Consider the following 11,746-nt stretch of genomic DNA (forward strand, 5'->3'; position numbering starts at 1 on the left):
AGTGCCACACCCCAACCTGCATCTCCTCTGCAAGCCCCAGGCAGGAGGCTCTTCCAAAGGACCTCCACTCCACTCCAGGATAACCAACCCCAAATGCAAGGCCCAGCACTGAGGGGCCTTTATAGCCCTTGGCAGGGTGTGGCCGCCCCTGATTGGCCAGGACAGCCAGCAGGCAGCGGCTCTGGATTGGCTCAGAGCAGCACTCCTCATGCTGTGATTGGTGGGCTCTGTGCACAGGGAGCACACGAGCATAGACAAGTGGCAGCACGTGGTTGGCTGTGGAGGAGAGATGGGTGGCAGGACCTGATTGGCTGGGCCTGTGTGCTGCTTGACTGTGACTGGTGGAGGGAGGGACAGGTGGCAGTGTGGGATTGGCTGCCTGACAGTGCCCTGTGCGGGGGGTGGCTGGGGCAGGACCCTGCAGTGCCTCATGCACTGAGCTGGGCCTGGACTCAGCCCCAGCAGTGGGACCAGCCCAGCCCCTCCCTGTGGAAGCACATCCGGGGGTCACAGGGTGGCAGGGCCTGCGACACTCCCCCGGACTGAGCCACAAGGGGGTAGAAATTGGGCATAGAAACACCGGGGCAGATGGAGGTGAGGGACTGGGGTTTACCCTCTCCATCACCAGTGGCCACAGGGGGCTCACAGCAGCCGAGTGGGGACCAGGAGCTGTGGGGCTGAGGGACCCCTGTAATCTATCCTCTACTCACCTCCAGCTGCTCCATGCCCTACCCATCATCAGCCTGTCTAGCTGCAAGGCCAGAGGCAGCCTGCAGTTTTACCCCACCCCACACCAAAGTGGACCCTACTATCCAATGCCCCCAGGTTTTGGGGGGCTACAGGGCATAGGACAGGTCTTGCTCTGCCATAGCAGCAGTAGGGCCACTGCTTCCCCAAAATCTGCCCACTGGAGCCTCACTCCTGTGCAAGCAGGGTCCTCACATTTCAGTGACTCTTGGAGCCAGCTCTCGTCTACTTGGCTGCAGAAACTTATTTGAATAATTTGTCTTGCAAATCTGCAAGTACCAACTTGAATCTTGCACCGGTGGAGCCCATCCCATGGGATCCCCTCCCATCAAGGTTGCAGGAGCTGTGCCTGTGGCAGCTGTGACGAGGGCATGGACACAACTCCCAGCACTGCACCACAAGGCACCACTCAGCAGCATGGTGACACTTAGCTGCTCCCATGTCAGATCCCATGGGGGACATCCGAGCACTGGATAACCAAACCTGCCCCCAGCCCTGCCAGGAGCTCCCCATCACCCACCAAATCTGATAAGCTATCAGCCAGCACCACAATTAGTGGGACAATTAAGGACAAAAAGCCAGATTTTGAGCTTATTTGCCACCGATGTAAGTACAGGATAAGTGACCTGGCTGCTCCCAGGGATCACGAGGGTCTGTGACCCTCCCAGCCACTGCATTAAATGCAGTTGGTTCCTCTCTTTTTTTAAAAAAAAAAAAAAAGTAAAATAGGAATCATCTCCCAGCATCTGAACACTTGACTGCCGGGATTGCAGTGTGAGAGGAGGAAACGAGACCATCTGGTGAGGCTTTGGCACAGCCTGGATCAGCAGGGAAAGGGAACTCCCTGGAGCCCAGGCGAGGGTTTGGGAGCACAGATACAAGGCAGGTTCCTGGTCTCCACACACCTGGCAGAGCAGGCTTGAGCTTTTCCAAGCTCCAATGCCCTAGAGGAAGGAGGAAAAATGAACTGGAGGAAGATTAGGAGCAAAGCAGCAGAGGCTTAGTCTAAGTTACAGCATTTTGCTTTGATTAAAGCAGACAGATAAACCCCAGCTGCCTTCCCGGGTCCCACCACCAAACCTCTACCCTAGCATTCCACCAGTTGCTGGGTGACCAGTGCAGGCTGGAGTATCCCTCTGGGATCAGTTCTGGCTGAATCCAATCCCTGCTGCCTCCTTCAGCACTTGCCTCCTACCCTGTTTGCCAGTGATGCTGTAAACAAGCCCCCAGGGAGGGAAGGCATTTGCATAGCCAGAGCTCACTACTCCACACCTGGGGGTCACTCACCTGCAGCAGACACTGCAAGGAAGGATTTTTGGGGTGGGTTTCTCATCCCCACTGCACAAGCCAAACAATCCCCAACAAGTTTGGTTGCAGAAGGACAATCGCTGAGCAGCCCATTCCCACACCCTCCAGCTCACTGCCTGTATCCCTGATGGTTTCCCAGTCTGACCCATCCCTACTGCTTGCCCAGGGCAGCCAGACCATGCGGGATCATGCAGAGGCCATGCTGGAGACTCAATTGCAGCTCTCTACAGGAATACAGCCATGAAAACACGCTGCCTCCCCTGTCCCAACAGCAGCAGGAGGACAGCACAGCCCCCAGGCTCTCCCCATCAACACCCTGCACCCCTCTACCCTCTTCTCTCTCTTCCCAACCCAAGTCCAAAGCAAAGAAAGAAAGGAGAGAAAAGGGGAGAAAGAAATAAATTAAAACAAATGAAAACCAAAACAAAAAGCAGCAGTTGGGAGGCAGCCTTGTTAGGACAACTCAGCAAAATAAAATTCCGGTTTATTGTTGGACAACATTGTTTCACACATACATCAAACAGGCCAAAAAAAAAAGAAAAAAATAAAAATAAACAGCAACTTCATAGACAGAAAAAAAAAAAAAGAAAACCTTTTTATCTTTGGCCTTGCCACCTCATACAAACCACGATCTATGGTACAGCTAAAGTACATACACAAAAAAAGTTACTGGAATGCTCAGAATAAGATTGTAAATTTTTTTTTTTGCATTTTTGTCTTTTTTTTTTTAATTTTTTTTTTACAAGGTTTTGTTTTATTCTCCTTTGAGATAATGGTTTGGGCCTGGTCACACCACAAGTAAAGTCAGAGATAGGTAACAAGAGAGATATACACTTCAAAGCCCCCCTTTTGGTCAATCCGAGATCACTTAAAAATGGCGGACCTCCTAACAATATGTACAAAAATATAAAATGTAAATAAAAAATACAAACAAATTCTCCTTTAAAGTACTTTTAAGAAAGAAAGCAGGGCCTTGAAGTTTTGGTGCTTGGGGGGGAGGGGGTCTGTGGGGGGAAAGGGGGTCTTTCTCTCCCCGCTAACGGGCGAATCATTTTATGTTCGTTGAGTGGCAGCGCCGCGCCGGGGGGCCGGGGACGGGGTTCACTCTACTTGGTGAGGATGACCACGGCGGAGGGGGGAGGAAGGGGGGGCGTGTGTGGGAAAAGGGAGGTTGCAACAGGAGTCCCAAGGGGGGGACCCGAGGGTGAAGAGGACGCGCTGGCCTTTTTTTGTTGGTTTGTTTTCCTCCTTATTTAAAAAAAAAATAATAATAATTTGCTGCCTAGTCATCTTCGTCGGTTTTCTGCTTCTTGGGATCGACGTCGTCATCCTGGGGGGAAAGCAAAGCCATCAGGAGAGGGGACAAGGGCTGGTGAGAGCCACACAAAAGGCAGAGAGAGAGGCAGGGGAGGGTTTTGGGTCCCCCTCCTGCCTCAGGGACAAGGTCAGAGCAACACAAGTGTTTCTTCCCCCTCAGGCAACATCCTCTCTCACAGCCAGCTTGGGGAGCCCCTGAACACCCACCCCTGTCCCAGCCTGCCATGAGCACCCAGGGGCTCCCCAGCCCAGGACCGGCAGCTCCATTCAGTGGGAGCAGACACCCCACTAACCAGGCCAGTGTATAAATACATGGAATCGGGCTGTGTCCCCAGAGAGACACAGGGAGCGCACAGGCAGGGCATCCCAGCCCCGGAGCCAGCCTGGCCTCTCCAGCCCCACTGACAGCCTTTAAGCCCTCTAAGGACATGGGTGGCTCTGAGGGGTTGCCTCCTCTTCCTACCTCATCATCCTCAGCTGCCCGTTTGCCTGTGGCTCCCTCAGCTTCGTCGTCATCATCACCGTCCTCTTCCTCACCTGCACGGAGGAGAAAGGAAGGAATATGAGATCCTCTGGGAGAGTTCCAGTACCATGCACCTCCTATCTGGGTTTAATCCTGGCTCAGGCCCACACTGCAATGCCATGTCCCATCTCCCCAGCTGGCACAACCTCTGCTCAGGACAGCAGGTGATAGAGGACGAAGTGGCTTTCCTGGCATCCCCCGAATGACTTGAGCCACCAAAGGGGAGATAAGAAATTGGCAGCATCGAGTTTGGCTCACACTGTGCTTGTAACACAATGGGATGGCAAAACCACCACCTACCATGAGCACCGAAATCATGGCAAAAATGGGGGGAAAAAAGGGAGAGGAAAAAACTTTCTAGTGGCTGCTCTGCCTAACCACTCCAGATTACTTCTGCTTCCCTTCGCAGCTATTAGTCCATCTTTAATGAGTTAAGAGAGCCAGAACGCATTAGTTCTGAGTCAGAACACTTTCTAATTATCAGAACAGCAAACAAATGCTTCCAACTTATCTTACAGCCAGCCAGGAGGATGAGCAGTGAGCTCTGGGCTTTGACCCACTTTGAGCTCAAATAGGCCAGTGGATCAGAACGACTGAGTCAGTCACCTTAGGCCAGTTTTGGGGGCTCTGGAGCAAGACCAGAGGCAGAACAGCTTCTCGGCTGCAGAGACGAGTCTCTTGTGTAACAGGAGACCCTACTAAAACTTAGAGCGTTAAGGCCAGTAAGCTGGCTTTAAATCCCTGCCACGAGCCACACGTATGGACAGCCGGGGGGATTAAGGTCAGCCCATCCTCCCTTCCCCTCTCCTCTCCCCGGCGTGTGCCCAGCCGTGGCGTGGCCCATGTGGCGGGAAGGGCCAAGATTAGCTCCCAGCAATGGATCAACACCCCAGCAGCCATCACATGCATGGGGCCAGCCAGCAGGTCAGGTGACAGTGCCAAGCTGATTGGGAGCATTTTTAGTTCTTTGAGCTGCTTTAAGCAAAGCAAATAATGAGATGGGATGGAGAGATGGGCGAGGAAAATATACCCTCAAGCTCTCCTCTGCTGTCAAACTCCAGGAGTCTGGCTGCAAGTCTTGGCTAAAAAAGCTGATGCAAGCTGTACTTGCTGCCTTTAAATCTCTCTCCTGCAGAGCTCAGGTGCAGCTCTCAGGCAGGGATCGCCCGAGGGCAGCAAGCGTGGACAGACAGAGCCCATGCCAGCGGTCAGAGCCCGTGCCGGATCCCTGCAAGGCATCAGCACCTCCAGGCACTCTGTGCCAAATCATGCCTGTGCTCGGTGAGCTGGGAAGAGCAGGGCTGGCACTGCAGGACCAAAGCTCCCCAAGCTTGTCACAGCAGTATCCAAGCAACACTTCCACCCCACACATGCGCCTGCAGCACACGCATCCTCCTGCTCCTGCCCAAGGGGAGTGGGGAGAGGCAAGTATTCCCCATCTCTTCCACCCTCAAAGCAGAGCTGAGGGTAAATGGGCTCAACAGCACATAACAGCACTGCACTCTGTCCCCAATGGTTAACATCTCGAGTATGAAGAGGGTCACGATTTCCAGTTTTTCCCAGTGAACCAATTCCTACCAAAGCACACAGCAGGCTGTTGTGAGAGTGCCACTCCAAAGGAGGCAGCTTTCCCTGCTCACCCTGTTTGAATAGTCACTGGTCTAATGGTCATTGAATTTCTAGCCCTGTCCCTGTCTCCTAAAACTAACCATCAGGTTAGTAGGTCAGCACGTAAACCAAAAATTCACAGGGGATTAACCTAGTAACAGCTAATCAGGGCCCCCAAGCACATTTCAGCATAACAAGAATGGTTTTCTCACAGCCTTAACGAGCGATAAAAATAAACAACGTTATTCATCCAAGCAGATCTTGGGAAAAAAATAATAGCAGGGAGGGTGAGAAGTGATTCGGCAAGTCACTGCTGGATTTCTGGTCGCTGCTGCCAAAACCCACTTCCAGGCTGGGTTAGGTCAGGAAGCAGGGGAGGGCAGGGAGACACAGGACATTGCAGACAGGGAAGGTTCAAAGCAAGCCTGTCTACTTCCATTGGAGGAGCAGGCAAGAGCCACAGGTTCCTCTGCCAGTTTCCATATAGCCCAGAAAAGGGCTGGGAGAGGGGGCCACATAAACCTCTCAGCACGCTGCTCCACAAACAAGGATGGTGAGCCATCCTCTGTGCCTGGGCAAGGTATGGCCACCCAGGGCTGTCCCTGTCCCACTGGCCGGGGCTCACACCTGCAGCGGCTGCTGCGATCACCGGAGTCAAGGGCAGATTTTACTACTCGCACGGAAGGGCTAATGCGCTTATTCAGCGCCGCGGTGCGGTGCCGTGCCGTCTGGCCAGAGGGAGAGAGGGAGGGAGGAATCTGCCCTCAACCTGCTGGAAGGGATTCAAGGCTGACTTCACTCCCAGCACTCTGGGCGAGTGAGGAAGGAGCGAGCCTGGCTGGCAGGAGCCGCCTGGCCGCAGCCGCGAGGGGGAGATGCTGCTCTCCAGGAGCCTGCTGTCCAGGGCAGGACACAGCCACGGGATGGGGGTGGGCGGAACAAAGAAAAGTTACCATCACCCTCTTCCTCCTCGTCCTCTTCCTCACCACCTTCCTCTTCCTCTTCGTCTACTTCGTTGTCAGCCTCCTGCTCTCCGTTTTCCTCGTTCTCCTTGGCAAGACAAAACATCACTTAAAAAAATGCCCCGGGGAAGGGAGAAGGGGGAAGAGATGTTCAGCACAAGTGCGTGTTCCCACCATTCCTGCTGAAAGCAAAGCACCAGCCCACCGGAGGCCTGGGTGCGTGTCCCACTTCCTGCCTGCCTCCACTCGACCCAGACAGCCCAGGCATGAAGGATCAAGCCTATAGTAAAACTCGGGGCTGCAGTTTTGAGATAAAGACTGCAGAGGGTCTTGTGCCACATTGAAATGTGGCACACTGAATTTCCCCTGGCATGTTAAAAATAGAAGACCAAGGGGTTTACTTGTACACAATGTGTTTCCCTGCTCAACTGGTAGTAACATTGTAAATCCAGGCGTTCTTTTCTTTTTCCTCTTTTTTCAGTCCCTAGAGAGGAGGTGGCACTGGACAGCCTCACAGGGCTGTCAGGGAGGAGATCCAAGCCCAGCCCTTCGCTTCTGCACACACATGAACTCTCCACAGGCTGGGAAGTATCTGTGTAACAGGAAGCGCCAAAGGTTCAAGGGCTCTGCAGGGCTCAGTGCTGCCATTTGAAGGGGTCTCATGAGCAGGGCTGGGGACAAGCTTGCAGCAAAAGTAGGAAGAGAGAGGAAAACGAACAGGCATTGGTGTAAGGGCTGCCTCTCCCTGCAGATTGCAGCCATACTCACAGCATTGCCGTTGGCTGGTGCATCTCTGCCATTTTCTGTTTCTTCAACAACTTCCTTCTTCTCTTTTAGATCCTGGAAGGAGCAGAAAAGCAGAGAAGTCACCTCGATTCCAGTTGCCTGGGTCAGAGAAGCTGCAGATCAGGTGTGAAAAACACAGTCTGAGAGCGAGTGCAGGAGACGGTTTCTCTTCACACCGATTTGTTCTGTGATTTGGTCGCCACGTTCTGGCTCCTCCTTGGGAACGGGAAAACATGGGGGCGAATCTCAATCCAAGTGAGCCTTGCCAGAGAGCAGCTATCTAAAAAAGAGACTGCTCTGTTTCACCTCTGAGCTCCCAAACAGACAGAGCTGGCCGCCTGCATATGCTCAACAGCAGCAGAGCTGGCTGACTGCCCATCTTAGCACAGTCCACGCAAGCTCCTGCAATGCCATGGAGAGCCGGCAGCCCCGTCCAAGGGACAGGCTCTGCCGCCCCGGGGCTGCGGGCGGCCACGGCTGCTCCGTACCTTCGCCGCAGGAACAAATCCCAGGGACTCATTAGCAGGGGCTGTGGTCTCTGCCCTGCCTGGGGAAAAGCACACAGCAAATATTACACGCCTGGTCTTTCTCACAGTGGCAGAGAGGAGGCTCCGGCATCCAGCTCGCAGTTCTAAGTGTAACAGGATGGGGTGGGGGAAGAAGTCTATTTTTACACCGCTCCAAGAGCCGTGCCTGGTTAGTTCGGTTCAAACCTCCACAGCGAGCAGAGAGAGGAGAGCAGGAGCTTGTGTGTTTTCGCTATTGATCACTGTCAAAATGTCATGCCAAGTCGCTCAGCAAACAGGCTGAGAGGATCCAACTTTATGTTCCCGCATAAAGAACACTTGGATTTAACACTGGCATCTCTGCTTGCATCCTCCTCCCCTTCTGTTCCTTCATCAGCTGGAGCGAGATGCTTCAAAGGAGCGCTACCCTAGCCAAGGAAAGCAGAGGCCCTTCCCCAGGGCCAGCAGCACAGCCACCGCCAGCTCCGGCAGCGGCCACGAGGTGTTTAAAAGTTGCTGGGAGTTCCCGGCTCCGCTGTGGTGGCTTTACCCCTCCCGCCTGCCCTTTGCAGCGGCCGAGCCGCCCACGGAGAGCGAGCGGGCACTTTCACTCCCGCAGAGCCACTGTCTCGTGGGAACATCAGCAGGGAAGAGCACTGCCCTGGCTCTACTGTGAACATTACTCCGTTCTGGGAGGGTTTCTGCTCCCCTGCAGGCTGCTCAGGGAAGGCAGCGCAGGCATTTTAAGTACCACCAGGGTACTTAAATGCACAGATGCTGTTACCAGAGACAGCCAGGCTGCCAGCTGAGGAAAGACTTGCTCTGGAAGAAAGCTTTGGGGTGACAACACCTGTTGATCAAACCTCACCTAAGCAAACCAACCCAGGAGTCTGGGGTAAAACAAACACAGAAGCTCCCTCCTCTTTTCACTGCTCAGACACAAATCCCAGACCATCTCCTCTATGCTACCCAGTTCCATCAGTTTTACACCATCAGTAGCTCCAGCTTCCCTATTCCCCCAAGCCTGATCACAACCATTTTGCCTCTCACACACCATTGCACTGCAACCGCTGCCTCACACCAGGCATGCGGGCACGAGGGAGGCAAAGCACTTCCCAAGTTAAACACAGCAAATCAAGCAGTCAGAATTTCCACATCTGTACCCGATGGTTCTTTTTAAAAGGAGTTGTTCACAGAATGTAAGCAATTCTCCCAGTGAAGGAACAACTCACTCTTGGGCATTTTAGCTGGACAGATCTTCAGCTCTGACCTTTCCCGCACCACTGAAAATCCTCTCAGTTTAACCACCATCACGATGCCAGGTCATGAAGTTTGTGCTAGCAACAGTGTTGCAGAGAGCACCGCAGCTTCTCCCTTTCCCAGTCCAAGTCCAACACAAACAGACGTGAGCAGGAGCCTCCAAACCGGGAGCCGGTACAGCAGCAGAGCTGCTTCAGCGCCAAGACTGGTACACAGCCTCTAATTATAGGTGTGGTGAGGCTGTTTGTCTACGGAATAGCAGCGCTGTGGAGCCGCACACCGCCGCTCTGGGGAGCTGCACCTTCTCCCCGGCCCTGGTCCCGGCAGGATCCCGGTGGGAAGGGCGGGAGCCGGGACCTGCCGCAGCCGGGACCTGCCGCGCCTCCCGCCGGCAGGGGGCACCTCCGCGCCGCCACGCGCTCGGCCGCCGTTCAAACCGCGCGCCACTCTGCGCGCCCCGCTGATTGGCCGGCGGCCAGCGCGGCGCCCCGCGGGCTGCCGGGAGCTGTAGTCCCAGCGGGGGCGGACTCCGGCGCCCAGGGCCGCACGTGGTGGGCGCCCCTCGGCATCGGCCGGGGGCGGCGCCGGGGCGGGGCAGGACCCTCCGGCCCCATCCCCGCCTCCCGGGAGCGCTCCGGACGGCGAGGCGGGACGAGGGCGAACGGCCTCGGTGATTCCGCGCCTCTCGAGGAAGAAGGAGGGGGGGTCACCTTGCCGCCGTGCGCGCCTCCGCCCGCCCGCTCTGCGGCGCGGACCCCCGTCCGCTGCCGGGAGGGCGAGCCAGGGACAAGGCCCCCTTCCCGCACGCGGTAAAGGGCAGGGGAAGGTTAACGGCGAACTTGGCCCGGTTCCCCCCAGGGAGGGATGGGGATCGACCCGCCTCGCCACTTCCCGGCAGCGGGAGAGCCGGAGGCGGCAGGGACCGAGCGGCGGCCCCGGAGCGGAGACAGGGTAGGCGGGATGGGGGCACGGCTGCGGGAGCGGGAAACAGAAGTGAAAACGAAATCTGCCAGAAACGGCGTTTTGTTGGCTGTTTCTTATAAGCCATCCCCCCCGTCGTATTGTTTTTCTCCCCCTCCAACCGCGCTTCCCCCGGGAGCGGCGCGACCCGCGGCCGGCCGGGACGCGGGGTGAGGAGGCCACCGGGCACGTCTCCCGCCGCTTTCCCACGCATCGGCCCGGGTCGGGTCCCCCCGCAACTTTCCCGTCCGCGGCCCCGGACTCGGCGGGGCGCACGGTGACCGCTCGGGGATCACGGTCCCCCCGGGGGACGCTCCGCCGCCCCTCGCAGACAAAGGCGTGCGCCGGGAGCCGCAGCGCGGACTCCCGGGAGAGCCTCTCCCGCCCGGTACCGGCGCTCCCCAGCCGCTTCCCCTCACCTCCGGCACCGAGCCGCAAAGTTATCCCGCTGAGAGGAGCTCGGGCCAGAGCCCCCAGCCCCACCGCATCTCCACCGTGGGGGTACCCCCGTCGGGGCAACTCCGAAAATAGCAACGGACCCCTCGGGCAGCTCCAGCGCACACCCTCCACCCGCCCCACCTCGGAGGGCGACTCCGAAATAGCAACCCCCCGTTAGGGGCAGTCCCAATAGAGCAATTGCACCCCCCCCCCCTTCCGGGGGGGGCAACGCCGAAATAGCAACTGTTCCCCTTCCCCGAGGGGTAACACCGACACCGCAATCGCCCCTCCCGCATCAACCGGGCGCAACTCCGAAATAGCAACCGCCCTCCCACCCCCCTTTTCGGCAGCAACTCCACAACAGTGACCGCCCCCCATCCCTCCAGTGCGTGTTCCGGAGCGCTTCCCCCCGCGCCCCCCCCGCAGGGACGGGGCCGAGCGGGACCCAAGTTTGACGGGGCTGTCAAGCTCCCGCACCGCAGATTGAATGAGCGAGCGCTGCCGGGTGCCGGGGCACAGCCGTGCGTGTCCCCCCCCCCGGGCTCCTCGAGCCCCTCCGCGGCGGGACGGCCGGCTGCTGTTCCCCGCGAAGGCTGGAGGGAGCGGGACGCGGCGCGGCGGGGCTCAGCAGTACCGGCGAGGGCGGCGAGCACGTTTCCCGCACGCTGTAGACAAAGGAACGGCGCTGGCAGCCCCGCACGGCGAGCACGGCGGCGCCGGCTCCACACCGCGCCGCGCCGCCAACTTCAACGCGGGGGACGGAGGGGGAAGGGGGGAAAGGAGGGGGCGGGACGGGCAGGGGGCAAAAAAAAAAAAAAAAAAACCAAAAATTACCAAAAAAAATTAAAAAAAAAAAAAAGGAGAGAAATCGCCAAAAATCCGTCAGAAAGAAAAATTAAAAGGGGGGGAAGAAAAAAAAAACCCACAAAAACCAAAAAAAGCCGCGGGGTGCGAGGCGACGGCGGGTCGCTCACCTTGGCGGAGATCTCGGCGCTGGTGTCCACGGCCGCGTCGGACATGGCGGGGGCGTGCGGGGCTGTGTCGCGCGGGGCTGCGGCGGCGCGGGCGGGCGGGCAGAACAATGCCAAGATGGCTTTGCGCGAGCCAGTGGGGACTCACGCGGCGCCGCCGGCCCCTCTTATAGAGCCGGGGGGCGGCGCGCGCGCTGCCCCGCGCCGCGCCCCATTGGCCGCGCGCGCCGCGGCCGCCGGGCGCCCATTGGCCGCGGCGCAAACAATGGGGCACGGCCGCTTAAAGGAGCCCGGCGGCGCCACTGCGGCGATGAGTTGGGGCCTGGTCTCAGCCGTGTGGGCGAGGCGCGGGGTGCCGGC

General features: G+C 57.4%; 1 protein-coding gene across 4 annotated transcripts; it reads right to left on the reverse strand.

The window, feature by feature from the left end:
- Positions 1-2,505: 2,505 nt before the first annotated feature.
- Positions 2,506-11,540, reverse strand: PTMA (prothymosin alpha). 4 transcript variants are annotated; one of them, XM_051781676.1, is made up of 5 exons: positions 11,390-11,540; positions 7,234-7,305; positions 6,463-6,553; positions 3,836-3,909; positions 2,506-3,385 (listed from the first exon to the last, which is right to left on the reverse strand). In XM_051781676.1, exons 1-5 carry the CDS (start codon positions 11,432-11,434, stop codon positions 3,338-3,340), a joined length of 330 nt encoding a protein of 109 aa, XP_051637636.1. In that variant the 5' UTR covers positions 11,435-11,540; the 3' UTR covers positions 2,506-3,337. The 4 variants fall into 4 exon arrangements, with proteins under 4 accessions (XP_051637636.1, XP_051637634.1, XP_051637637.1 ...); XM_051781674.1 differs by having other exon boundaries at positions 6,457-6,553; XM_051781677.1 differs by having other exon boundaries at positions 6,463-6,550; positions 11,390-11,539.
- Between the last annotated feature and the right edge of the window lie 206 nt (positions 11,541-11,746).

Source organism: Manacus candei, unplaced genomic scaffold, assembly GCF_025592945.1.
Source record: "Manacus candei isolate 608988 ecotype Guabito, Panama unplaced genomic scaffold, ASM2559294v1 h1tg000015l, whole genome shotgun sequence".
NCBI lineage: Eukaryota > Metazoa > Chordata > Aves > Passeriformes > Pipridae > Manacus > Manacus candei.

Coding starts and splice junctions, on each gene's coding strand:
- PTMA (XM_051781674.1), bottom strand. CDS start 11,434: ATGTCCGACGCGGCCGTGGACACCAGCGCCGAGATCTCCGCCAAG. Junction 7,306..11,389: donor GCGCCGAGATCTCCGCCAAG/GTGAGCGACCCG, acceptor TGCTCCTTCCAG/GATCTAAAAGAGAAGAAGGA. Junction 6,554..7,233: donor CACCAGCCAACGGCAATGCT/GTGAGTATGGCT, acceptor TGTCTTGCCAAG/GAGAACGAGGAAAACGGAGA.